The sequence below is a fragment of the Hibiscus syriacus genome, unplaced genomic scaffold, assembly GCF_006381635.1.
Source record: "Hibiscus syriacus cultivar Baekdansim isolate YM2019G1 unplaced genomic scaffold, ASM638163v2 tig00110483_pilon, whole genome shotgun sequence".
Taxonomy (NCBI): domain Eukaryota; kingdom Viridiplantae; phylum Streptophyta; class Magnoliopsida; order Malvales; family Malvaceae; genus Hibiscus; species Hibiscus syriacus.
Genome location: NW_024062759.1, coordinates 2030355 through 2055588, shown reverse-complemented (window position 1 = coordinate 2055588; position 25234 = coordinate 2030355). Strand labels below are relative to the sequence as shown.

General features: G+C 35.2%; 5 protein-coding genes and 1 pseudogene across 5 annotated transcripts; 3 read left to right on the top strand and 3 right to left on the bottom strand.

The window, feature by feature from the left end:
* The first annotated feature begins 636 nt into the window (after window positions 1-636).
* LOC120129276 lies at window positions 637-2650 on the top strand. Its single transcript, XM_039146820.1, has one exon. It carries the CDS (start codon window positions 1052-1054, stop codon window positions 2588-2590), a length of 1539 nt encoding a protein of 512 aa, XP_039002751.1. The 5' UTR covers window positions 637-1051; the 3' UTR covers window positions 2591-2650.
* A 351-nt stretch (window positions 2651-3001) lies between these two features.
* Window positions 3002-4770, top strand: LOC120129277 (probable protein phosphatase 2C 65). Its single transcript, XM_039146821.1, has 4 exons — window positions 3002-3378; window positions 3493-3786; window positions 3855-4196; window positions 4300-4770. Exons 1-4 carry the CDS (start codon window positions 3166-3168, stop codon window positions 4720-4722), a joined length of 1272 nt encoding a protein of 423 aa, XP_039002752.1. The 5' UTR covers window positions 3002-3165; the 3' UTR covers window positions 4723-4770.
* An 867-nt stretch (window positions 4771-5637) lies between these two features.
* Window positions 5638-8219, top strand: LOC120129125 (macrophage migration inhibitory factor homolog). The gene is made up of 3 exons (XM_039146714.1): window positions 5638-5809; window positions 7440-7640; window positions 7942-8219. Exons 1-3 carry the CDS (start codon window positions 5699-5701, stop codon window positions 7975-7977), a joined length of 348 nt encoding a protein of 115 aa, XP_039002645.1. The 5' UTR covers window positions 5638-5698; the 3' UTR covers window positions 7978-8219.
* Window positions 8220-18969: 10750 nt separating this feature from the next.
* On the bottom strand, window positions 18970-20983 carry LOC120129098 (40S ribosomal protein S4-like). The gene is made up of 5 exons (XM_039146694.1): window positions 20915-20983; window positions 20406-20483; window positions 20085-20265; window positions 19642-19739; window positions 18970-19535 (listed from the first exon to the last, which is right to left on the bottom strand). Exons 1-5 carry the CDS (start codon window positions 20915-20917, stop codon window positions 19107-19109), a joined length of 789 nt encoding a protein of 262 aa, XP_039002625.1. The 5' UTR covers window positions 20918-20983; the 3' UTR covers window positions 18970-19106.
* Window positions 20984-21392: 409 nt separating this feature from the next.
* On the bottom strand, window positions 21393-22948 carry LOC120129140 (protein NODULATION SIGNALING PATHWAY 2-like). Its single transcript, XM_039146725.1, has one exon. The coding sequence runs from the start codon at window positions 22930-22932 to the stop codon at window positions 21463-21465; it is 1470 nt and encodes a 489-aa protein (XP_039002656.1). The 5' UTR covers window positions 22933-22948; the 3' UTR covers window positions 21393-21462.
* A 737-nt stretch (window positions 22949-23685) lies between these two features.
* Window positions 23686-24836, bottom strand: LOC120129110 (annotated as a pseudogene).
* Window positions 24837-25234: the final 398 nt, after the last annotated feature.

Here is a 25234-nt window from a genome sequence, read left to right as displayed (position 1 = left end):
CTCATACGATTGTCAATTTTTTAACGGAAAATGACAAGTTTGAAATATCTGAATAGTTGGAGATATTTTGTAATTTTTAATATTAATAGATTCAACAAAACATCACCATATAAAGAATTATTTTATAACTTTTAATAGTTTGATAACTTAACAAAATAACATCTTATAGCATACGGATCATTTGTGTAGTTTATATTCTTTTGAGAAACTTTAATGATTATGCTACAACTTTTTATAATTATTGATTTAATATTTTAAAATTGAAAGATATTCTGTAATCAATAAAATATATGTATAATTTAAGTTATTGTTAATTCGAATATTTAAAAGTTAAATGGAATATAAAAAGGAAAACCGAATCCTATTCCACTTCAGTTTTATTTTTTACCTATAAATTAAGAATTGAAACCGATAACCAAAATCAACCCAAATATCAACGGCACCAAATAGGGAAGTAAAGAAATAAAGGACAATGGACCCCTGGAATTTTAGCCCCAGTAACTCACTTTCTGCTTTCCCAATCACCTGCTGAGTTGGCTTACACGGGTTGAAAACAACCATCTAGTGAACGGTGAGTCGTCTAAACCAACTCACTTTAATCCCACTCGTTTTTTTTTATTTTTTCCACCCTACGTTCATCTCAGTTTTCTTCTCTCCAACTCGTCCACTTTTCGATTTTCTTCTCTCTACGCCACCGTCCACGGAGGCCGCCAGCCGTAATTTCGAGCACATAGTTATGGCTTTCCTCTCTATTTCCTTCACTCCGTAAAACAGCAAGAAAAACAAGCATGCATTCCCGTTTTACCCTTCCTTCCCATTTCTATTTTCCGATTCCTTCATCTGCTTTCCTTTCCAGATCTCTAGTCGGAGCCAACCACACCTCTGCTCGTTTCTGCTCCCGTTAATCTCTTCTCCATTTTTAACGATTTTTTTCCTATTTTTTAATTTTTTTTTGTTGACAAAAATCCACACTGCAACAGATACAACTCGAACAGCCAAAAAAGTTCTCTCTCTTTTTTTTTTTTTATAACTCTCGTTGGTTACTGTTGTCATGGACTCTGGTACAGGGAAGCCGAGCCTTTTCCGGAATATTCTGGCTCGTGCTCTTCTTTTCGGTGTTTTCATCTTGGTCATCCGATTCGCTTACGTGGTCACAATCACCGGCGAGTCTTGCAATCGCGGTGACTTCTGCTTCTTCTCCATGCCGCAGAGTCTCAGCTTCGTTATCCCTGGTGCTGGAGTCTCCGCCATCGTCGGAAACGAAGCCGTTTCACGGTCCGATCCTCGCCGGGAACTCTACACCAGCAAGGAGTGGATCAGGTCCGTCCATTTCTACTCTTCGGTTTTCCAAGATCTGATCTCCGACGGTTACCTCTCGCCTCACTCCAAGTCTCTCTGCGCGGAGACTCCTTTAGGACAAGAAGTTTTCGCCTTGAAAGAGATAGGCGTGGAAGATTCCGTTGGCATTTTCAAGAAAGCGACCAAGCCTTTGGTGATTAAAGGTGAGGGGCATCGGATTCCTTTTGATGATAATACTTTTGACTTCATATTCACCGGTGGTGGCCGCCTCGATGCATCGGCTCGTCCATCGGATTTCGCGGCTGAAATCGCTCGGACACTGAAACCCGAAGGGTTTGTAGTGGTCCACATAAAGGCCAATGATACTTACAGTATGAATTCTTTGCTTTATTTGTTCAATTATTGCAAATTACTTAAAATGCACGATATGGATGGTTTCAATTCATCAATGCCTTTTATTAGAGAAATTGTATTAAGAAAAGAGACTGGATTTCTCAACCATCTGAGCAAACAGATTCCCCATGGTAGTTCTGATAATAAGTGCTCCGTTCCCGGCCATAAACGAGAATTAGTCAAGAAGGCGGAGCCGCTTATCGAGGAGGAGCCCTTAAAGCCATGGATTACCTTGAAGAAGAATATAAACAATGTGAAGTATTTGTCATCAATGGTCGATATCAGTTTCAAGAAGAGATATGTGTATGTCGATGTTGGTGCTCGGAGTTACGGCTCTAGTATCGGAAGCTGGTTCCGAAAACAATACCCCAAACAGAACAAAACCTTTCATGTCTATGCTATCGAGGCTGACAAGCATTTCCATCAACAATACGATTTGAAAAAGAAGACGGTTACATTGTTGCCTTACGCGGCATGGGTGAGGAATGAGACGCTGCGGTTTGAGATCAATCGCGATCCTGGCCAAGAAGAAGTGAGTGAGCTTAAGGACAAAAGCAGAGGGATGGGCAGAATACAACCAGTGAAATCGAACGGGGGCGAGGTCAACGAGATCCAAGGGTTTGATTTCGCGGAGTGGCTGAAGAGCACCGTGACAGAAAGCGATTTTGTGGCGATGAAGATGGACGTTGAAGGAACTGAATTCGACTTGATTCCCCGACTATTCGAAACAGGTGCAATCTGTTTGATTGACGAGATCTTCCTCGAATGTCATTATAATCGGTGGCAAAGGTGTTGTCCCGGTCAGAGGAGTACCAAATACGAGAAGAATTACGGCCAATGCTTGCAACTGTTCACTTCACTCCGAGATAGCGGCATTCTTGTCCATCAATGGTGGTGACTGGTTAGACTGGCTCGTAAATAGCTTATATGCTATGAAATCACCCCACCCGTAGCCTTTTTCTTCTTTTATTTCTGGGTTATTGTCGTTGCATTTGTTGTTCAAATCAAAATTTACAATTTAGTTGGCTGTTTCATTGTTCTTGCTTGCTTGTAATCATTTAGTATATATACAAAATATTAATCAAGCTTATCAAGAGGAACTATTTTTAACATATTTGAAATGAAAAAAGATTAAAAAAACAGAATTTACAACAACAAAAATACAATACAACTACAATCTATATTTAGTAAATTTAACTATGTTTTTATTACAAAAAAGCCGTTCCGATTTGTTCTATTTTATGTGTTAAATGTGTAGATGGGAAATGATTTTCGCTTACCATTTACTAACCACAATTCTTTGAAAAAGAATTGGCATTCGCCTCCACCACCAAATTGGGGTTGAATTCCCCGGTTCCATAGCCTTTTTTGAGGGTGGAGCTGCACATTGGTTTCTCAAAAACAAAATTCAATTTCTGCGTGTGTTTTTAAGGGAAACGAGTAGATTTCCCTTGATACACCCAGAAAGGCAAAATGGGTGTCTGCTGTTCTACGCAATTCAAATACAAAGGTAGACGGCATGAGAAACATGAATCGGAGGAAGCGGAGGGACGCCATGAAAACGACGTCACCAGCATCGGACATAATGGTGCCATTATCAGATTGCAAGGCTCCTCTTCCTTCACCTCAATGTACACCCGAAAAGGCAAAAAGGCAATCAACCAGGACGCCATGACCGTTTGGGAGGTCCCTTATCCCCTATCTTTTATTATTCCTTGTTTTGTTTTCATTGTCAATCTGGGCCGGATTCATTGTTGAATTTATGATTCGATTAGATGTTTTTCTGCGTGAATGATCCAGAACTTTACGGGCGAGAAGAACGTGTTCTTCTGTGGTGTATTCGACGGTCACGGTCCCTCGGGTCACAAGGTTGCACGCCATGTATGTGACGCGTTGCCCTTGAAGCTTTCCAAGATGCATCAGCCTCAGCATCGGCATCGGGGTTGTGCTAAGGACAGCGAGAAGGACAATTGTCACAAACAATGGGAGGCGGATTTCATTAAAGCTTTCGAAGAACTGGATGAAGATCTTATCATGGAAGAATCACTTGATAGTTATTGCAGTGGTGCCACGGCTGTAACCCTTGTTAAGCAGGTATGTTAATTGCCTTCACCATATGTTGTGGTCGTAATTGTTGCCATGATCATAACCAATATTTTCAGGACCATCACTTGATAATTTCGAACTTGGGGGATTCTCGAGCGATTCTCGCAACTAGGGACAACAGAAACCAACTTATTCCGGTTCAGCTAACGGTTGACTTGAAACCGAGCTTGCAAAGTGAAGCCGAAAGAATCAAAAAACACAGTGGCAGGGTGTTTGCTATGGAAGTAGAACCAAATGTACCGCGAATATGGATGCCGGACCAAGATTGCCCCGGTCTAGCCATGTCGAGGGCTTTCGGGGATTTCTGCCTCAAGGATAATGGACTTATCTCAACACCTCAAGTCTTTTATAGAACGCTAACACCCAAAGATGAATTTGTAGTGATGGCGACTGATGGGGTAAGCAAGATTACAAATTAAAGCGAAGGATTAAACCTTAAATTTGAGTATATCAGAGGGACCAAAACTGAAATCTAACCAATGCACGTCTCTCTGCCTGCAGGTGTGGGATGTGCTATCAAACAATGAGGTGATACAAATAGTTTCCTCAGTGAAGAGACAATCCATAGCAGCAAAGGTGCTGGTTTATTATGCGGTTCAAGCATGGAGAACAAAGTATCCGGGTTCGAAGGTCGACGATTGTGCCGTGGTTTGCTTGTTCTTAAAGAAACGACCTCCTCCAACTGCGACTTCGACTTCGGGGGCCTTGTCCGACGTCAGCATGCAGACCACAAGCATCGTGGATGTTCCGGACCCTAAAGGCAAGAAAACCGAGGAAGGCGAGACCGTGATTAATTCCGACATTGTCGTGGATCATAAGACGCTTGAAGAAGTAAGTAGAGCAAATGCTTATAAGCGTTCTCGGCTTGGCAATTTGAGTAGGCACAAGACGTCTGGGGATTCCGGTGGTGGAACACGATGCTAATATTTGTGATACAGTAAAATGTCAAATATTATTCAATGATTTTCGAAACTCGGCTATGAAAGTTTAATTTAATTTTGATTATTCAAAATTTTATTCTCCCTTTTTAATAATAAAAAATATTATTTTATAGATATATTATATTATACAATTATTCTATTATTATAAAACTCTTATTGAGCGTTAATCAAACGCAAATTAAGTCGGGAAAATAGTAAGATATCATTCTTTTAAACGATAATTAGAATTAGTTTTTTACCCTCCATATTTTCACATGATTTTTAAATAAAAAGTTTTAAAATATTATTTTAAAAATAAAATTAATAAATATCAGCTCAATCAAGTAATAATTAATGGGTATAACGTGGTCCTATTTTCTTCATATTAATGATTTATGGGCAAGGCAAGATTATTATTCCCTCGTCTTGAATTTATTATTCCCATCAAAGTCCATTCAAATAATAAGTACTGAGGTCAATTTCTTGTTTTATTTAGGTAGGATTAACATGTCTAAATTTAATAAATTTTGACTTAGTATTTTAAAATTATTATTATTCAATTCAAGCAATAATTAGTTTTTTTTAAATATTGAAATTCAATTCATTTTAACTTAATTTATGTTTCTAGAAAACACGAGTGACGTAATATCTCTCTCAAAGATTTATTACCATGCGCTCTCTATTTTTATTTTTATTATTTAAATTTGGTATAATTAGACCAATTCACAATTTATTCATAGTACATGGACTATTAGTATAATTTGACCAGGTAAAACACAAAAACGAAGGCCAGATAAAATAAAAATGGGTTACTCTTGAGATGCCTTATTTAACGATCGAGTTTTCTAGAGCGAAGGCCCATGGGTATTGAAGGGGCATTTCTGTAACTAGACAACTGTCAATATATAAGCGGTGGTGATTGCAGAGAACTTGTGGTCGCCCGCACTCACAGAGACTGAGATTGTGATAAAAAGAGTAAAATGCCGTGCCTCAATATCTCAACCAACGTGAACCTGGATGGCGTCGACACCTCCTCCATCCTCTCCGAAGCCACCTCTACGGTGGCTAAACTCATCGGAAAACCTGAGGCTGTATGCTTCTCCTTCCCTCCTTTTATTACTACCTTTCATTTCTAATTTTATTTATTGCTATTTTGTTGGACATTTAATTTCTGCTTTCTTGTTGTTTGTTTATACGGGAAATTTTGCGTCTTCATGCGGTGCTATAGTCTCGGTGTTGGGTGTTTTAAGACGTATCCTGTTTGGTAAACGATCATTGCCCATTATTGAATTATAACATTTTTAGGTAGTCAAAATGTATATTTACCGTTATACTAACTTGTATGCTTATAAATTTTTAGGAACCAAACTGCACTTTTACTACTTTAGGGGTCCAAAATGAAATTTATCGGTGTATTAAATTATAATAAATAAATATTTTAAAGCGGATGAACTAAATTTTTCTGTTTAGGGGGCTAGGAATTAGGATCCGACTCTGCATTATTGGATAGGTTGTTCAAACGGTTAGTTCAGTCACAAATTAACCTATTTTTTAACTTTTAACTGAACAAAGGTTGGTTAATTCGGTTGGTTTTCGAATTAACCGAAATATTGGGTCTTAAAAGTTTAATGGTTAGTGTCGTTAAAAAATTGTTGGGTATTGATTCTTAATGTGTTTGAACTTAAAATATATACAATACAGTAAGTATTTAATATTTTTTTGTTAATTTGGTTAATTAACTGATAATAGAACTTAGAAAAATTTTCTTAAATGTTAACTGATCTAATATCTAATTAATTGACCGATTAACCAAACTAAATTTGGGTTTGGTCAGTTAATCCGGTTAAAATTGAACAATGAACACCCATATTAATGTATATGTTTTAGGATGGTGTCTTGATACCGATAGGTTTACCATAAGAAAGATCTGTTGTTACCTAATTCAAGTACCTATGGTTCTTCTCGCTTTTGTCAATTTGAATGCTAGGAAAGAGTAACCACTCTGTTGTCTAAACTTGGTTCTTGTTTCTTGTTTGAACGAGCCTTTATCATACATGCTTGTATGCATGTTTGTAAATATCTTTTTACCCTCTAGCATCATTGCAATAGTTACATAAGAATCTGATCAAACTTAGGCTGGAACTGCTTGATGCCTGAAGAATTTTCATGTCCTAAATGATTAATGCTATAATAGTCACCGTCATCTTGTCTATTTTACTAGTATCCATTGTGGATCATTGAGCATGTGGTAAAAGTTTCTACTGTTCTGCCTGTACAAGACTTCTGAATAGTTTTGTTACATTACACCTTGGTATTTAGAGAAATATGCTCTTGGTTCAAGTGATTTATGTTCTTGTTTAGAGATTTTCTCTCTTCCCTTTTCTATTTCTGCCTCTTAGACAAAAAATCTGGTCCGGTTCAACTGAGGACTTGATGCCTGCTTTGTCTAGTCCTTTTACAAAGAACAGGAAATGTTTGGAAGTGGCTGAAAACCAGAAAAAATGCTTTTTATTTTTTCGACATATATAATGTAAGTGATTAGATTTTAACCTAGTCTTGAAAGTTATGCTAAAAACAATATTATTAAGCCAAATGAATACTGGTCCGGGTTCCTTAACCATGCTTTGTCTCCTATTAACCAGCTAGAAGGAACTCTATACTGTTTATAGTAATTCATGTTTGTTCATGGCATGTAATGTATTGTTTGTTGTTTGTATGCAGTATGTGATGATTGTGTTGAAGGGTTCAGTGCCCATGTCATTTGGTGGTTCCGAGCAGCCAGCCGCCTATGGCGAGCTGGTATCCATTGGAGGCCTAAATCCTGATGTGAACAAGAAACTGAGTGCTGCAATAGCTGGACTTCTCGACACCAAGCTGCAAGTGCCACCGTCACGGTTCTTCCTCAAATTCTTTGACACCAAGGCAAGCTATCTATTTTTGCTTTAATTGTCACAAGGATGGATTATTGTCATCTATTTGTTTATTCTCATCACATTTCCCTGTTTGTTTAGGCGCATCAAACCCAAGAATATGCACAGTGTTTGCATGCTTTACACCAGCACTAGATAATCTAAATAGATCTTTTCTGTTTCATACTGTGAGCATAGGTCTCGTTAGCTTTCTTGTGAGTCCGACTTATGCCGTTTCTTTGGCCATGATGATATTTGGCACGCCTTTGCGGTTCTTGCCGCTTGATAGTGCTGATACTTTGATTGTTTTGCAGGGTTCCAACTTTGGATGGAACGGTTCAACCTTCTGAGTCAGGTGATGTCTAACTTTATCGAAACGTTGATATTGTCTTTCCAGTGTGCTTTATTTCTACGGTGAATTGCTGCCGATTAAATTCGGCAAAACACATTATGGCATTATGTCTTTTTATCTATGCGTTTTATTAGGATAATGACATGCAGACATTAATGGACACCGATGTTGAACAAAGCCTATATGAAGTTATGGCACATGATTCAATAATTGGAGTGAAAACTACTTTTACTTTGTCGACTGATCATCTGTTTAGTTTGTAGCGGTCGGTCTATGGTTAAGAGTCCATTCCTCTGACCTTGTAACCCGAGGCATATAGTACATAGTTAAACATGATCTCATTCAATGTAAGCCTAGTAAAAGGAGCAGATGCACATGGCAAACCTTGAATCTCATTCATTGCCCCACTGCACGAGTAAAACAAACTAAATTAAAGGCTTTCCCTTGTTTACGGTTGATAATCAAATGTGGTACAGCATGGGTCGTTTCGTTTGAATAATGATATTAACGTGAATTTTTTTGTAGGTGTAAACGGATAAAATGTTCGATGAATTGTTAGTGATTTGATTATTTATGTACATCTATCGAATTAAACAAATGAATATTTTTAAAATGTTATATTGCTTTAATAAATGAACGAATACAAAAAGAATAAAAAGAATACAGAAGTGTGTTCTATTGGTTTATGATCATGATCAATTTTATTTATGAGTTCATTTATCGACTTGTTTGAAAGTACGTTTGTTTGGATTTTTTTAAATATCGATGAAAGTAAATAATGAACTTAATATAAAGTGAATTTAGAGTTCAAATTATGAAGTCTAAAAGTTTAAAAATTAACGATGTAATTTCATTATTTATTTTGACTTGTAAGTAAAAGGATAAAAAGAAATTATTTATTTTCGAATATTAAACTAATATGTTTAGAAACGAATAGAATACGAAGACATTTTAAATAAACAATAGAAATGATATCAAAATAAATAAACATGTTTGTTCCTTGGGTTTTGTTTATTGTATCTTTTATTTCCAGTAGAAGTCAATTATTAAGAAATGTAAGATAAGATCCGGAATTACATGCCCTTTATTGATTTTAAATATGATAAAATACTTGAGATTGTCATTATCTTACTCAGGTAGATTTTAAATATGATTTAGAAGGATACAAAACAGTTCTTGAATCTATACTTTTTCTATATTTATATGAATACATAATATTAAATAAATACATTTTGAATATTATAAATAATTATTTTACTTAAAAATTTGGAATATTTCTAAGAGGTTTTACATTCTTAAAATAAACTTGGATAACTTCATTCAAACATTCTTAAAATATTTAATTTATACTTAATGTATTGTTTTGGTGCAATAGCTCAACATGTTGTACTCAATAGTTTATAGAAATTATATGCTAATTGGATCATTAGTCTTAATAAGGAAAGGAAGAGTCGTTTGGTTTTGTAGGGTTTAGAAAACAGGACGAGTTCGGTCTTTATTTGACATGTGAAAATGATGTTTGATTTTATCTGTCTCGTCTTTTAATGGGCCTGCCGACTACGGAACTTCTGGAAATGGACCGTAACTTTGTAATATATAATTTGCCAAATATTTAATTTAGGAGGCTCAAATGAGGGGTTAAAATATTATAATACTATTAGATGTTTTATTTAAAATTATAAATTTTGATTTAAAACATCAAAATCTAAAATTAACTTTAAATAACGAGTATGTTCGGGTAAAATTGCCTCCATTCGTATTGGTTCTGTGCAGTACTTTTATTCCATGCACACTCGTTGAACTGTTAGTACTTGATTGATTCCCTCACACCATATTATATTCTATTATTTTGATGCCATTATATTATATTATTTGTTGTGTAAGTATTCATACAATGTATGGTAGCTATTGTGCTACCTTTACATGATAAAAACATGAACTTGGGCACAAAATTGTTTAAATAAATAAACTTGTTTTCAATAAAAAAAAATTAGGTTTAAAAGGGTAATGTCATATTTCTTTCTCTTTTTCTTTAGTTGTAGTGTTTGTTCGTTTTTTTCTTCTTCATCCTTACGATCAATGACGATATCAATTTTAATGTCGATCGTCGATCGTTAATATTCATTGTTTTTCATTTGTTTTATTATAATGTATCTTTATATATTTCATTTTGTTTACTTTAAATAATTCTGTTTTTATGGCGCTATGTTCTTTTACCTTTATAGTATTTTTTTCTGTCTTTATGGCACGTTTTCGATCGTTTTACCGTCATTTTTGTTTATCATTTTTCAGGGTTGGATTTGATATCGTCACGACTGATCAAGATGGCGCTTTAGTTGTTATCATACTGATCTTCCTTGTTTTGGACCCTCAGATTAGATTTAGATATACGGTTCGCGTTCATATCACGTCACTCAAATTTTGATTTGTGATATGTTGGTGGCTTCTCAATAGCTTCATCTCCTTTTGTGATTCTTCTATTGATGTGATCATATATGTTCATATCTATTTTTTATTAGAGTTTATTTCGTTAAGTTTTTAGCATTTTCCATGTAATCTTAAGTGGCAAATTTTATCGTATTTAAGAAAATATTTTTATTATGTGTTTAATTTATAACTATAGTTATAAACTTTTGTTGTAATTTGAGTATTTTTTTTATTTTAAATAAAATCAGCAGCTTTTATAAAAAATAAACCTATTTTCAATAAAATTAAATTAACAAATGAATTATTTCTATTCATTACAAGTAATTTTTGTCTTTTAATATTTTAAAAATATTATTAAATTTTTAATCAAAATACTAACTACATATACATGCATAATCAAGTGTGAAAGTAAGAAAGAAGTTATCTTTTCTTATATCAACGGCTGTGGATGAAGGACTTATAATGGAGGTAATGTACCTTATTCTGTCCCTCGGTGATTCCCTGCTTTTTGACCGTTCCTGGCTGTGCTGAAAAGCAATCATATGTCGAAAGTGTTTTTACTTTTCTAGATAACACCTACACGTTCTGCATGGGAACAGCAAGAATCATTGTCTTTTCTTTTGTAAGAGAAAATTAACGCAGATACAAAGGGTTAATCCTATCCGTATAATGTTTATGATCAATGATTCGAATAACATTATAAAATTGATTAATATAAGGTTTAAAATTGCAATTAGTTGTAATTGAAAATTTTAGACAAAAATATAAGAGGTCTTTGTGATTTTGAAGAGAACCCAATATGACTTTCGTATTATTTTTTTTTCATAATATGGTTCTTCAATTCATTAAAATAAATTCAATGTGGTCTTTTGATAAATATTTTATCGTCGTTGACATCGCATTTTACGACCATGTCAGCACTATGGACCGCCACATCAACATCTTGAATTGGCATACCAATACTGTAATGGTCAAAGACAAAAACGCTGGTCAAAGAGGCATATTATGTTTGTTTTCTGAGTTGGAGAGTCAAATTGAGAGAAAAATAATACGAGGGCTAATTTGGTTTTTTTTAAAAGTACATGGACTTCTAATTCCTTTTGATAAAAAAAATTATAAGTTGTATAACTCTTTAAAGTAATTTAGGTAACATTTTAGATTGAATTAAAAAAATTATGTTATCAATAATATATCATGTAAACCGCATAACTATTCTAGTTACAACATAAATATATATCTATCAGGAAACTCTAGTAACATTGTAATTGAAATTATTATCAATTATATAAAATTTTAAAATAGGTTAAAATTTGTTATAATATAACATTCTCGATTATAATTAAAATTATTATCAATTATATAACTTTCTAGAATAAACGTGATAATATTTTAGATTAAAGTTTGGCAGTGAACTACCGTATGCCTGCAAATTCTAGAATAATGCTTTAAATTGTCATTATGCTGTCTCTAATGGTACACCCTATAGTACGTACACACTGTAATTGTGGTTTTCTGTAAGCTCTGCCACTTGTCCAAATGATTTTCTATTTATATCAAAACAGATTGAGAGAGAAACCAAAGGAAAGCCATGGCATTGGGAGGCGAAAAGACAAAGACTGCTACTACTACATTGAGAGGCTGCATTAAGAAGAGTAGAGGGCCATGGGTAGTTCACAGAACCACCAAAAACGGCAGAACGGTGACCAGTTACCGCTTCCCCTCCGACGGCGAGCGGCAGAAGAACAAGCAAAGGGAGCGGAGGCGTCGTGCCGTGGCTCACAAGATATTCGCGGGCCTCAGGGATCACGGCAACTACAACCTTCCCAAGCATGCCGATACTAATGATCTGCTCAAAGCTCTTTGTGAAGAGGCTGGTTGGCTTGTTGAGATCGATGGAACCGTTTATAGGAAGGTCAGTTTCGTTAATGCTTTCCATTGTTGTTTTGTTTTTACTCTTCTTCTGCTCATCACAACAATTTTCTTTTCAATCTATTGCAGAAATCGGAATCAATATTGGCTGGTTCTATGGCTCACTCTAGCCGCCAAGCCACGGTAGAGGATATCGGTCGATCGAAAGAAGATGAAGATTACTGCACATGTAATGACCATGGAAGTGTTGCACCACAAGGAGCCTTCTTGTCACTAGGGCTAGGTCATTCCCATGCTGTTGATTTGATGCTATCACTCTCCCTTCCAAAGTTATAAGCTATGGGTAAACAACATGGTTTATATATATATATATATTATAGTCTAGTTTTTGTTCTTTATTGTTTCCTGCTATGTAGTTGGTGTTTAATATATATATATATACACATGAATGAATCGAATATATTGCATATGATTCATTAAATACATGTTTTTTTTTGTTGGAGGAAAGATTTTTTTTAGGGCAGACTCCTGCACATGAACATGGTTTCCTTGCAAATATTTTTACTACTTTTAATTTGTTCCACTTAACACAAGACATGATAAGTGTAAGAGTGTTTCAGAGAAAAAATGGGAGGCGAAATCATGACTAAAATGTGATTGTAGCTGTATTTTTAGTTATATATGTAAATATATATGATGTTATTGTGGTTGTTGTGAGTATCGTGATCATATGATAACGATTTTAAACCTTAACAATCCTTCTTTAGCAAGGTAAAAGTACTTAGATTTCAAAAACTGGGAAAGGCAATGACCTTTCAAACAATGAGCAACTCCTCCATGACATTCAACAATTAGCAGAAAGATTCAGTGCTGTAAAGCGAAGAAAACTACCCCCCCGAGCTCATGTAAAACATTGTGAAATTAAACAAACCAGCAGGGCAGCAACCATATAACCCAACAAGCTCTTCTACTGGATTTTTAAAATTTATTAATTTAGTGGATTAGAATTTTAAAGAATTGATAAGGAGTTACAAGTAAAGATGATAATTTAACCAGAAATCAATAGATTTTGATTTGACCTAATTTGATGGGGTCATATTTTCCTAAAAGAAAATTAGTTTTAGACTGGGTCGGGTTGGTTTATATATGGGTGAGGTCAGGTCGGGTCAATTTCAATGGAGGGTGAAAAACTTCCAATCTGATTTGACCTGGGTCAACGGTGTAATTTTTCATTTAAATTTATAGATAATTACTATAATACATAATCTCTCGATTATTTTTTAATTAGATCCCTATTTTATATAAGATCAAATCTAATTTGGATAGAATAAATATGCTCTTTGGATCGAGTCGGGTCGAACTTATATAGAGGATATATATTTTTCGGGTCAAATCTAATCGACCAAAAACCCAACTCAACCCAACATGTTGTCATCTCTAGTTATGAGATATTTACACCATTTGGATAGACTTGTTTATTTTAGAATTGAAAGAATTAATTTATTTTTATTAAGTTGCCCCTTCAAGTGTATTTTTATATTTGTAACAATTTCTTTGTTTCGTCATCATTCTTCTACATTTGAAAATTATTTAAACAAGTATATCTCGTCCTCTTCCTAGCTATGATCCTCGGAAAGTTATTTAGTGGAGTATGTTATCCCTATTCCTTTTCTCTATTTCATAATTTAATAAATTTAGGGGAAATTTGTTAAAATTTCTTGTTAACCTTATTATTCTTTTCAAAAAAATAATATATATATATATAGATTGATTGCCTAAAATAAGCATATTTATATTATTTTTTCAAAACACATGTTAGGTCAATAATATCATCATAAAAAAACAATAAATATAACGAAAAATATTAATAAAAAGTGTGACCTTAGGAATAGCGAGAAAAGTTATCATTGTATTACTCGTGTATGATCAGTAAACTCGATGAGACCTTGTATTTTTCGTAAATATCTCATCTTAAATTATATAAATTTCAAGTCATTCCCATCTACACGGTAAAGAAAATTCCTTTTTTAGCTTAAAACAAGATGGTGAAGTTTTCTTTTGTTATATTCTCGTTGGCTTTGGTCCTTTCAATTCAATTTGTGGTAGGTTCAGAAGACGACGATGTTCGAAGAGAACTTCCCACTAATAAAGAGAGAGAGGTATTCTATTTAGTTTTCGAAACTATCATTGAGGGTCTGGTAAACCAAGGAATAGTGGATCGTAACGTTACGAATAATAAACTTGTTAGGATCGAGTTCAATGAAGCCTATGAAAAGGCTAAAGAAAGTAAAGGTCCTTCATCGTCGAAAACATCGTTTATTGAAGTATCCCTCGAAGACGAAAAACAACTTTTCTATGCGACGCTCGAACATGCACTCGAAATGATGTCGAGTTCTGGACTAATAGATCACGATGCTGTGTTCAACAAAGTATTTTCTGGGGAATCAAAAACTCTAGCATCTGAATTTGATACAATGATCACTCTAGCCATCGGAAAGGCTCAAGCCATTCAAAAGGCTAAGGCTTGGAGTAATGAAAAAGATAAGGTCGAACATGATCTCTAATGTATCCTTCTAAAGGTTATAAAATTTTCTCCAACCTAAAATAAAATATTTTTTTAATCCGATTTTAATAAAAAAATTACAAATTGAATTTTGATTGATAAAACATTATTTTTTAAAATTGTGATTGTCCTTTCCTGAAATGTTTAGAATCTGTATTTTAATTTAATTTAATTTCAAGATATATGAAATTTGGAATGGATCAGATCAATATATTTTAAAGAATATATATATAATTTTCTTACCCATAGCTTTGTTCTTCTTCTTCTTTTGTTTATTTCTTTTTTCTTGTATGCTATTTATGTTCAATGGATATTCTGATTTGGTATATACATAATTATGATGTATGAAGTCGAGGTCAAATTTAAAATAAAACTATTGGTTCAGGAATTATTCTCAAATTTAAATTACATCACTGTCGAATTTAATAAAGATAATGTCGGATCAATAGGCACTATTTCTAGTTAATTTAAATATTAATTGAATATAATTTTTATCTTCTTATTTTTTAGATTTTTTAGATTATTACTTCATAAACTTTTATCTCTCACATTAATATCTAATCTTAACTCCGTTCATGACGGTAAAAACTTCACCTCTATCACCATTCCTAGCTGCTAATCTTCTCTTCTGCACTGTGGTATTGTCCTTTTCATCTCTTTCTTTGTCCCTTGCTTTCCGTTTTTCCCTTCTTTTTCTCTCTTGTAGTCTCATTTCTTCTTCAAATGACACCTTTTTAGAATAAATGGGTGTCATTTAAATGGGAATATGAACCTATTATGAATCCTCTCAAAATATTTGCAAGGATTAAAGAGCATGGTAATTAGCATATGTTTAGGAAGGTCGTAATTATCGTGGTTCTTAAGTCCAGAAAGTATTATGTTAGCCACGTATAAATACGATTGTATGATTTAGATTAGGGGTGAAATTCTAAAATCTTAGAAGAAGATGGATTTATAAAACTTTAAGGAATGAAATTATATTATCAATAGAAAATATAAAAAGATATATCTAAAACATATAATAATTTATATGATCGGATGTCTAGCCTCCCTTTCGACTATATAAAAGTTTAAGTTTCATAAACTCTTAGATGTCAATGGCATGTATAATATGGTATTTTATTTTGTTGATAAAATGAATATTTTATATATGATATGATTCTAAAGTTATATACTCACGTGTACATGTAGTAGTTTATATGACTAATGTAGATATATATGGTAAGTGTTTTAGTATACATTTTATTGATTAAACATATTATTAAATGTGTGCTCCTCCAAAAAAATGAGTATCAATTCAGACACAAATTGACTTGATGAATTAAGGATATTTTAAAATTTTGAGACATTATTTTATTGGTAAAATTAGAAGTGAATAATAAACTATAAATTTATACTCTATTTCAGGAGACCTTCCTACATATAGGAGTCCACTGCACAACACTAGTACCATTACCATCGTTATGGAAAGAGCTCCCGAGACGAAATAGAACAACACCGTCCGGTGTTCACGACGACAACACGAGACGTCCCGAGAAAAAGAGAGTAACTTTCTGGTAGCCAGATTATGACAGAAGGCCTTCATCAAAGCCCTTGAAACAGAAACTGAATCTCCGATAGAAATCCCTTTTGCTTCTTCGGGTTTTGTGGGCGGTCCACGACGGGTGAGACAAGTGAATCATATTCCACATCACTTGAATATCTTCATATTCGCCACAACACTCCATGTCCTTGTAAAGGCCAAGTAGCCCTTGCCTTTTCTCTGCCATTATTGCCCATATCAGCATAGAAATAGAATCCAATAGCTTTAACTCGTATGCATTAAAGTGCCAAAACAGAAAGTAAAAAGGAGATTTACCTTGAGCCTTTGGCCTGAGATACACTTTGACCTTTAAAACTATACATTTCGTCGGAAAAACAATTGAACGTTTAAAGATAAGCCATCCTCTCCACTTCTCCATCTTTGATTCTTCAAGCAGCCTCTCTTTCTTTCCTACACATTATATATAAATACATATATTTGTGTGCTTCCATTCCTAAATTTCCCGCTACCCATTAAACTAATGATGGTGAGCAAAACATCTATATGCACCCGACAAGCAAGAAAAAGACAATTATCAAGACAGAATACATAGTCTCAGAGTATAAAAATTGTACTGTAAAGTAACAAATGCTTTACGATCAAGACAGATTTATCTAAGGTGTAAATCAATTAGTTTGAACGAATAAAGTTATATTCGTGTTTGATTATTTATTTTTTAAGGTGTTCATGGTTGTTTTGTATCCGTTTAAATTTTTAGTAACATGTTCTTTCATTTAACCTTCGTTGACATGTTAATTTAATGTTTTACAACCGACAATCTTTTACCATTTCATTTACAAGCTAAAGAAAATAGTAAAATTACACTAATCCTTAAGTTTCTTACAGATCACAGTTTGAACTCCAAATTTACCTTATGTTCAATTTAATGCTTACCTTCAACATATTTAAAATAAAAAAGAGAACCGAGTAAACAAGCTTATAAACAAATCGATAAACGTGCCAATAAAAAAATTATTTGTAGACATAAACAAACTGAACACACCTATGTTTATGTTCATTTATTTATTAAATGAATATAAAATAAATTGTTCATACTTATTTATTTAACTTAATAAACGATTAATTGAACGCTCTATTCATTTACACTCCTAGTTTTATCCCATGGAAATCACAAATAATTAGGATGCTTTGCTCCAAATAATTGGGGTAAAAAAACAAGTGAAAATGTGTAGTTAATGAAAAGAAACCAAGAGTGAGTAGGCAAAGGTGTTTTGGATTTTGCATTTCCCATGTATGCTTATACCAAAGATTCTGCATTAAAATACATGGAAGATAAGGGGCGTTGGGGCCATGCTCAGACGGTTGGTTGGATTTTCTTTCAGTGCTTTTGCGTGTCTCACCTTCAGCATTTTGAAATGGGGTTTATGACATAATGCATTGAACTTAAACAAAATCAAAATCAAGTGAAGAGTTTTACTTTAGCTTTAGTTTAAGCTAATTGAAGAAGATTAGTTGGAATAAGCATGGTGTCATTGGATCCTCTTGGCAATTGGCATCTCTGTTTTTTCAAATCTGCTTGGCGTTATCCTAAGAATGAAGAGTGAAGCATGTGATTTGCAAGCATTTCAGGTACACCATTCTCTTAACTGCTATCCATTACAACTTATCAACTTTATTTTTTTCACAACATATCTGCTCCTTATGAGTATCCAGGATGATCATGGGTCAGATTTTTTACCTACCCAAATATAATCTCATGGGTCGAATTTTTGACCTACTTGAATATAATCCCAGTATAATACCTCTTCATCTGTTACCTGACCCAATTTCAAGAAAATTCGATTAGATAAAAAATTAACTCGACTTTTACGATAAAATCTCTTATCAATCTGACCCAATATATATATATATATATATATATAATCTTGTTATAAAAGGTAAAACTTTTTTAGTTATATACAAATATAGGACGGTTAGATGAATGAAAATAGATAATTGAGATTATAAGTAAGCAATGTGAAAATATTTACTAGAATAAAACAAAGAGTCAATCTTAGTCATTTATTTTCACTCATCCAACGATCCTAAATTTATGTAAAACTAAAACGTTTTATATTGTGTATAAATGGATCCTAACCCATATATATTATCTCAATTTTATTAGGTAAAAGAGAGACCAAGTTAAAAAAATATAGATGGATGAGTACTATAACAATTACCCAAAATATATTAATATTTTTTATATTATTAATCTTAAAAAATCCTTCAAAAATCCAACGAAAACCATAACTTTCGAAAGGAATAAAAAAACTCAACCAAATAAAGTCAGGTTAGACCTTATCGCTACTTGTTTCATCCCATTTTCTTCTTACTTTGATCTGTTCTTCCTAATAAATATTATCAGAAACTACTAGTTAGTAGAATCACTTGAGTGCATAAGCCTAGTGTTGAATGAACATAAGCATTTCCATAGGAACTCAAATAAATTTTCTCAAATTGACCCATCAAATCGCAGGAAGTTCAAGAACAGAAAGACTAAAAGATCGGAAAAATATTGAATGGCCAACTAAAAGAATTCATATTCAATAAAAATCCAAGTATTCAGTAACTTTAAGCCCGGTAAGTCGGTAACACCACCAAACAGAAAGACTTAAATTGCAGGAAGTAAAACAACTCTAGCATCTTTAGAACAAATACTGCAGTCTGGATATCTTATGCAGAAATTTTAAGCAGCATTTTGGGCTGCAAGCCTCTTCCTGGCTTCCTCAATGATCGATAACTTGATACCCTTGCCCTTAGGAAGGGACACCCATGGCTTTGTTCCTTTTCCGATGGTAAAGACGTTACCGAGACGAGTTGCAAACTCATGCCCAGCAGCATCTTGAACATGGATAGTCTCAAAGCTACCCTTGTGTTTCTCCCTGTTCTTAATTACTCCAACTCGCCCTCTGTTCCTCCCTCCAGTGACCATGACAACATTCCCAACATCAAACTTGATGAAATCAACAATTTTGTTGCTTTCAAGATCTAGCTTGATGGTGTCATTAGCCTTGATCAAGGGATCAGGGTAACGGATAGTACGCCCATCATATGTATTTAGGTATGGGATACCTTTCTGGCCAAACTGGACGGACCGAACCTTACAGAGCTTGAACTGCAGAATGCAAATTGTTATTACAAAATGGGTGAAGTTGGAAAACTTAAGCACTTACGCACAAATGTGCTACCAAGCAGAAATAACAGTATATGAGTATTCAAACCTTGGTTTCATCACCAGTGATAGCATGGAGACGGAAACGTCCTTTGGTGTCATAAAGTAGACGGAAGTCCTCGTTTGTTTTAGGAATGGATACAACATCTAGCAGAATGTAGTAAAGCATAGTTAGGTAATATCCAAAGAGAATACTTTTAGAAAAACAGATAAAAAGGAGACGTAACATGAAATATGTAGCTTTTAAAGCTAATTAGGAACAAAACGGTGCTTAATCACAAGATATAAGCATGCATTCCATAAAACTAAAACGGAATTGTCAATCAATCAGGCTAGCGCTCACAAGGATTTGATCATAGGATCCCGATGTCATGTGAAAACAGAGTAACCAAACTGAAGTATTCCATTCAACTAAATAATTTGTATAATGAGAATACAAAATTATCAAAACCGACAAACTAAGCCCAGGAAGTAAAGAGAAAGTGGACATACCCATGAAACCAGCAGGATAGGTCTTATCAGTCCTAACCTTTCCATCAACCATAACATGCCTCTGCATGAGAATAGCAATGACTTCACTATAGGTAAGAGCATACTTCAATCGGTTTCGCAGAATAAGGATCAACGGCAAGCATTCCCTGGACTTGTGGGGACCAGACGATGGCTTGGGTGCCTACAAAGATGAAAAAAGGGAAAAAACAAGACCTTAACAGATGAATCAAGAAGGTAAAGTGTGCTAAAAAAGAGAACTAAAAGGAATAAAGTAAAACGGTAAAGTCGAAAGGAATTGAAGGGATAAAGATGATAACATACAAAAGCACCACCAAGCTTGTCAAGCATCCAATGCCTAGGGGCATTGAGCCTCTTCAAATGTTTCTTCAACCCTCTAGCCTGTAACACCACATAGAAAAAATATTGTAAATGAATCTGAAATGCACAAAAAATCAAATAGAAGAACAACGAATGTAGAGCGTGAAACTTAACTAAGGTTCCATTATATATCAAACACTAATCAAGCTATGAATTAGCTAGATCCCAGCCACTCAGACCAATGGTACCACCCAAAACACATACACCCAAATGCCCGATAATACTATAATGAACAGTGGGAATCACAGGAAACCCAGAAGTCATAAATGTTCCAAATCAATGAAGGTAGACCACTTTTCATTTGTTCATAAAGCTAGCTCAATACGTCAAACAACAGTGATTAAACAATCTAAACAGAAGAAAAAAAACATGAAATTCAAATAACTTATCAAAGAATGAAAAAGAAAGAAATGTTAAGTGAATCAAAGTTGGGAAAATCAGAAGGAACTGACCATCTTGGAGAAATGAGGCTGCTTTGCTCAAAGCCTGTGTCTTGGTGAGTTTAAAGACAAGAAACCCTAGGAACTGGACATAAATAGGGTGAGGGCATTATAGGGTTATCAATCCTAATATGAGTTGGGCTTCTACAATGAGCGAAACTATGTTTATGGGCCTTAAGGATTCAAGAATACATGAAGCCTTCAAACTTGTGACAAAAATCAATTAATTCTCTGAATTTTTTACACTCGATTAAATCTATGAACTAAAAAATTAAATCAATTAATCATGTGTGGATATGTCCGAGTGGTTAAGCCGTCTCTAATCCGGTTGATAAATATTTATCTTTCAGTATAATTTGAAAGTATGCAGGAGTAGAATAATTAAAAGCGTAACTAGACCTTGTGTTTTCATGTACTTGTATATTCACTAACCAATCAAATAAACAATTATTGAACAGAAAAAAGAAATAATCTTAACTAGTTTTCATTCTGTTCACTATTTTTACATAATTAATCCTTCTATTGTTCGTATTTTACATCTATGTATAAAAATATTAGCTTTAATTTCTCCAGCAAGAGACTTTGACTAATACATTTCCTCTCCACTCCAAGGCCAATTCATTCCCAGAATTCCCTCCAAGTCTCACCTCATATGAATTTTCTCTTCCATTCACCATTTCTTTAGCTTCCATTAATCTCTCTCTGCTCACCTTCAGACCTTCCATCGCCGTCGACGTCTCGAAATGGCGAGTTTCATTCACCTGTTCCCACTTTTGGAACCAAGCATGGGCACAGATATTAGGCCCTATGAACAGGCACTCCATTGCCATTCTTGCTTGGACCAAGTGTTTCGCGATGCCGGATTCCATCGACTCCGTAATAGCTCGGTGGTGACTCAATTGTCCATTGAAGAATGCCCCGAATCCTGGACTATCTTTCAGTTTTTCACAAGCATCTCCATCACCAAGTGTTATGATTCCCCTGTTTCTAGCCAGTAGTTGTTTCGCTACGTCGAGGAACGAGTTCACGAGCTTCTGGTTCTTGTTTTCGCCCATGTGTGGGAGTCCCACCATGCAATTGAAGGCCAACCATTCTCTGCTACCGCCTCGTTTCTTCATTCTGTCGAGCTCGTTTGCCAAATCTTCGATTCCCATCTCTTCGAGTTTCAAGTTTAGGCCGAAGGACCTAGCATGGTCGCAAAGTTGCATTTTCGTGTCGTTGAACCTCCAAGGAGAGTGACCATACCCTTCCTCTCCCCATCTTATTGATGTAAGCCTCACTGTCTTGTGTTGCATTGCCATGGCCTCGATCAACGGAGGCCATTGGATCCCCGATCCGATGTCGAAATCGACAATATGTAGCGGATTCGAATTGTTCGGCATGGCTTCGAGGATTGCTGAGTTAGCAGCAAAATGAGCAAACCTCCCGTAGGGGAATATCTGATAGAATGTCTTGAAGGCAACCTCAAAGTTCCCGGCAGACTCTTGCAGTAGATAATCCCTTTGGTTTCGAACATCTTGAGACAATAAATTGAATGCGATCCGTTCCAAAGTTTCACCGACCGGACTAGCTTTCTCGCTCACACACCGTAAGATCACCTCAGCGAGCTCGGTCTGGTTGTTCTCTTTAGCTTCTCCGTAAGCAGTGAGTAGATGAAATAGGGTCAACTGGTTATCAGTTTTCATCATGGCTTCTCCTAGGTACGGTATAGCAAGCGAAGATTGCTCGGTTTTCGTGTTGATTGACGCCTCACTAGACAGACAAGGACTCCATACATCTTGCCTTTCTTCACCAACATCATCAGTCAACATAGAATCAAGCCCCACCAAGGGGACTGAAAATTCCTCCCATGGCACTGTGACCTCAAGCTGATCACCAAAATCGTAGGCTGGATGCCGGAACATCTCATCCGAGAACATCTTATTGAAATCTGAAACGGAGGAAATTTCAGACGAATCCAATTGATCGATACTCGAATCCATCAAACCGTCGAACAGCCATGAAGGGGCTAAGTTTTCTGATTGCATCATCTTCGTGGTGATATTGTTTTTGCTTTGAGCTTTGGATGATGGGATAAAATTTGTGAGAATATATAAAATAGTAGATAGAGATGAAGGGTCATTTTGGCATATAAATAATAAACACATAATATTAATCCAAAATTCCAATCAAATTCAAGGTTCCCTGTTGGGTCGTCTACCTTACTTGGCAGCTTCTTAGAGGTTTTATTCCATGGAAATTCTTTATTTAATCCTTAATTATTTCTTTGAATTTTTTAATAAAGAGATTTAGTTACGTAAACTATTCATTCCTTTCCATGGCTTCCAGCTGAATAATTAAATTCCTTGTCATCATCAACATATAATATAAATATAAGGAAGAACAAGCAGATGAAATTACCCAAAGGTTATTTAGTAGTCAACGTGCTCTTTTCTGTCTGATTATTTAACCTAATACAAATGTTAATTAATTACATAAAAATCCATTTGGTTCAGTTCATTGAGAAATTAAAAGGCTGAAGACGGGAAATCAACTCAACAAACCACCGATTTAGAGGATGCATTAGACAAGCTGTTTGACCACCTTCGCCATAAATGCCCAATCACACGAGGATTAAGAAAACCCTCCACAAATTCAAAACCCAAATTCGTAATAATAAATGCACAGCTGCATGTACTAACCCCCCTTTCGGATCCCTGCCTTTCAAAAATAAAACTTTACCAGAACTCGAACGAAAGAAGCTTTTATAACAAGCAAAAGAGACGGACCGACCGGAATTCAGCTCATAACACCATCACACGTTGAATCATACCCTGCGTCCAACCTGCCATCTCCTTCAGCTGTTCATCGTCGGATTGGAGGCATTCACCGAATAAATTCATTATAAAATAAGCAGTCTTTAAGTATAAGTTTAATATTGGAGCCAAGAGCATTTGCCAGATCGCCCATAACAGCAACCGCGGCTTTCGTCACGCTTTCATCCCTGCAATACACGAAAAGATAAGTATTTAGACGGATAGTACCAAAGGTAAAGCATCAATGTAGTAAGGAAGACATAATAAAGAATATGAATCTACCTTTGGCTGTCTCTAGAGACCAATTCTATGAACATCAAAAGATGTTGAGCATAGGGCACCGTCACATCGGGTTTCACACTCTTGAAACCTTGAAGGGTACCGGAATAAGCTTCGAAAACACTACGTCTAAGCTGGTTTCCGTAATCCATCATCTCCTCATCGGCAGTTTCCATCTTGGCACAGATTTCGGCTGCTCCCTGCATCACTGGTAAGGCATAGGGGACATACTTCTCAAAGTGCTCTCCAATTGCGAGAGCAATGTCCCCAAAGCAATAGAATATGGGAGGCTTTACAGACCGATGAAGTTCTGAACTTTCGAGATCCTTCAAAAGATGACCCATGATCCCATCACAATAAGGCAAGATCTTGTCATCCAAGGCACGGCAGATATCACCAACAACCCCAACTGTGATTCCACAAACCTGGTATTCCTAAAAATTCTGCAATCCCATCTCAAGATACTTATAGAACTCGGGCATATACTTCTCAAACTGCGATCCAGTAGCATAAGCAAGAGCACTGATTGCAAGCATTGCTTCCTCGTGAACAGTAGAGCTACGACAACCAAATACTTTGAGGAACAGAAGCATGATCTGGTCAGCAGCCTGCAGTATGATGGGTTTGGTTTCATCTGTGCTGCTAAGTTTCTGGATGATGACCTGCAAAACACCACAAAGACAGGCTTGCAAGTCCCCTTGCTTTTCTCTATCATCTGATGACACAATCTGAATTTCCATGGTCTGACCCAACTTATTCATAATGACCGGTAATAGATGTGCTATGATGGAAGATGTTTCCACAATGTTGGAACATCTCACAACTTCATTCAAGGTTTCATAAGCCCTGAACTTGGAGTCACAACTGATTATTTCAGTGAGATATGGCGAAAGAAGAGAGGAGGTTGGTCCTGCATCCTCATGGCCTTGGACAAGGTAATAGATTGCCCCACAAACTTTCTCAGCTACATTGGGAGCATCCTTAATGCTCTCCAATTAGACAATTGGACCGGCATACACCGCTGTGAATTGCACCCATGAATTCAGTTTTTTTTTTTTTAACAATTCTCCATTGATAAATTGGTTTGATATTTAGAGAATCTTTACGTCAATTGTTTCTTTCCATGTTAGTCAGATTCCTCCGCTGAAGTCGTGAGCTTCGACTCTAAAGGAGTTGGCAAAGAGAATTTTTGTGACAACTTTATCTGCACAATAGCCAAAGATCCATCGCCCGATAAGTGCCACCATGTCCGAATGAT

Coding starts and splice junctions, on each gene's coding strand:
- LOC120129277 (XM_039146821.1), top strand. CDS start 3,166: ATGGGTGTCTGCTGTTCTACGCAATTCAAATACAAAGGTAGACGGCAT. Junction 3,379..3,492: donor ACGCCATGACCGTTTGGGAG/GTCCCTTATCCC, acceptor TGAATGATCCAG/AACTTTACGGGCGAGAAGAA. Junction 4,197..4,299: donor TAGTGATGGCGACTGATGGG/GTAAGCAAGATT, acceptor CTCTGCCTGCAG/GTGTGGGATGTGCTATCAAA.
- LOC120129140 (XM_039146725.1), bottom strand. CDS start 22,932: ATGATGCAATCAGAAAACTTAGCCCCTTCATGGCTGTTCGACGGTTTG.
- LOC120129276 (XM_039146820.1), top strand. CDS start 1,052: ATGGACTCTGGTACAGGGAAGCCGAGCCTTTTCCGGAATATTCTGGCT.
- LOC120129125 (XM_039146714.1), top strand. CDS start 5,699: ATGCCGTGCCTCAATATCTCAACCAACGTGAACCTGGATGGCGTCGAC. Junction 5,810..7,439: donor TCATCGGAAAACCTGAGGCT/GTATGCTTCTCC, acceptor GTTTGTATGCAG/TATGTGATGATTGTGTTGAA. Junction 7,641..7,941: donor TCAAATTCTTTGACACCAAG/GCAAGCTATCTA, acceptor ATTGTTTTGCAG/GGTTCCAACTTTGGATGGAA.
- LOC120129098 (XM_039146694.1), bottom strand. Junction 19,740..20,084: donor CTATCCTGCTGGTTTCATGG/GTATGTCCACTT, acceptor ACATTCTGCTAG/ATGTTGTATCCATTCCTAAA. Junction 19,536..19,641: donor TCACTGGTGATGAAACCAAG/GTTTGAATACTC, acceptor TGCATTCTGCAG/TTCAAGCTCTGTAAGGTTCG.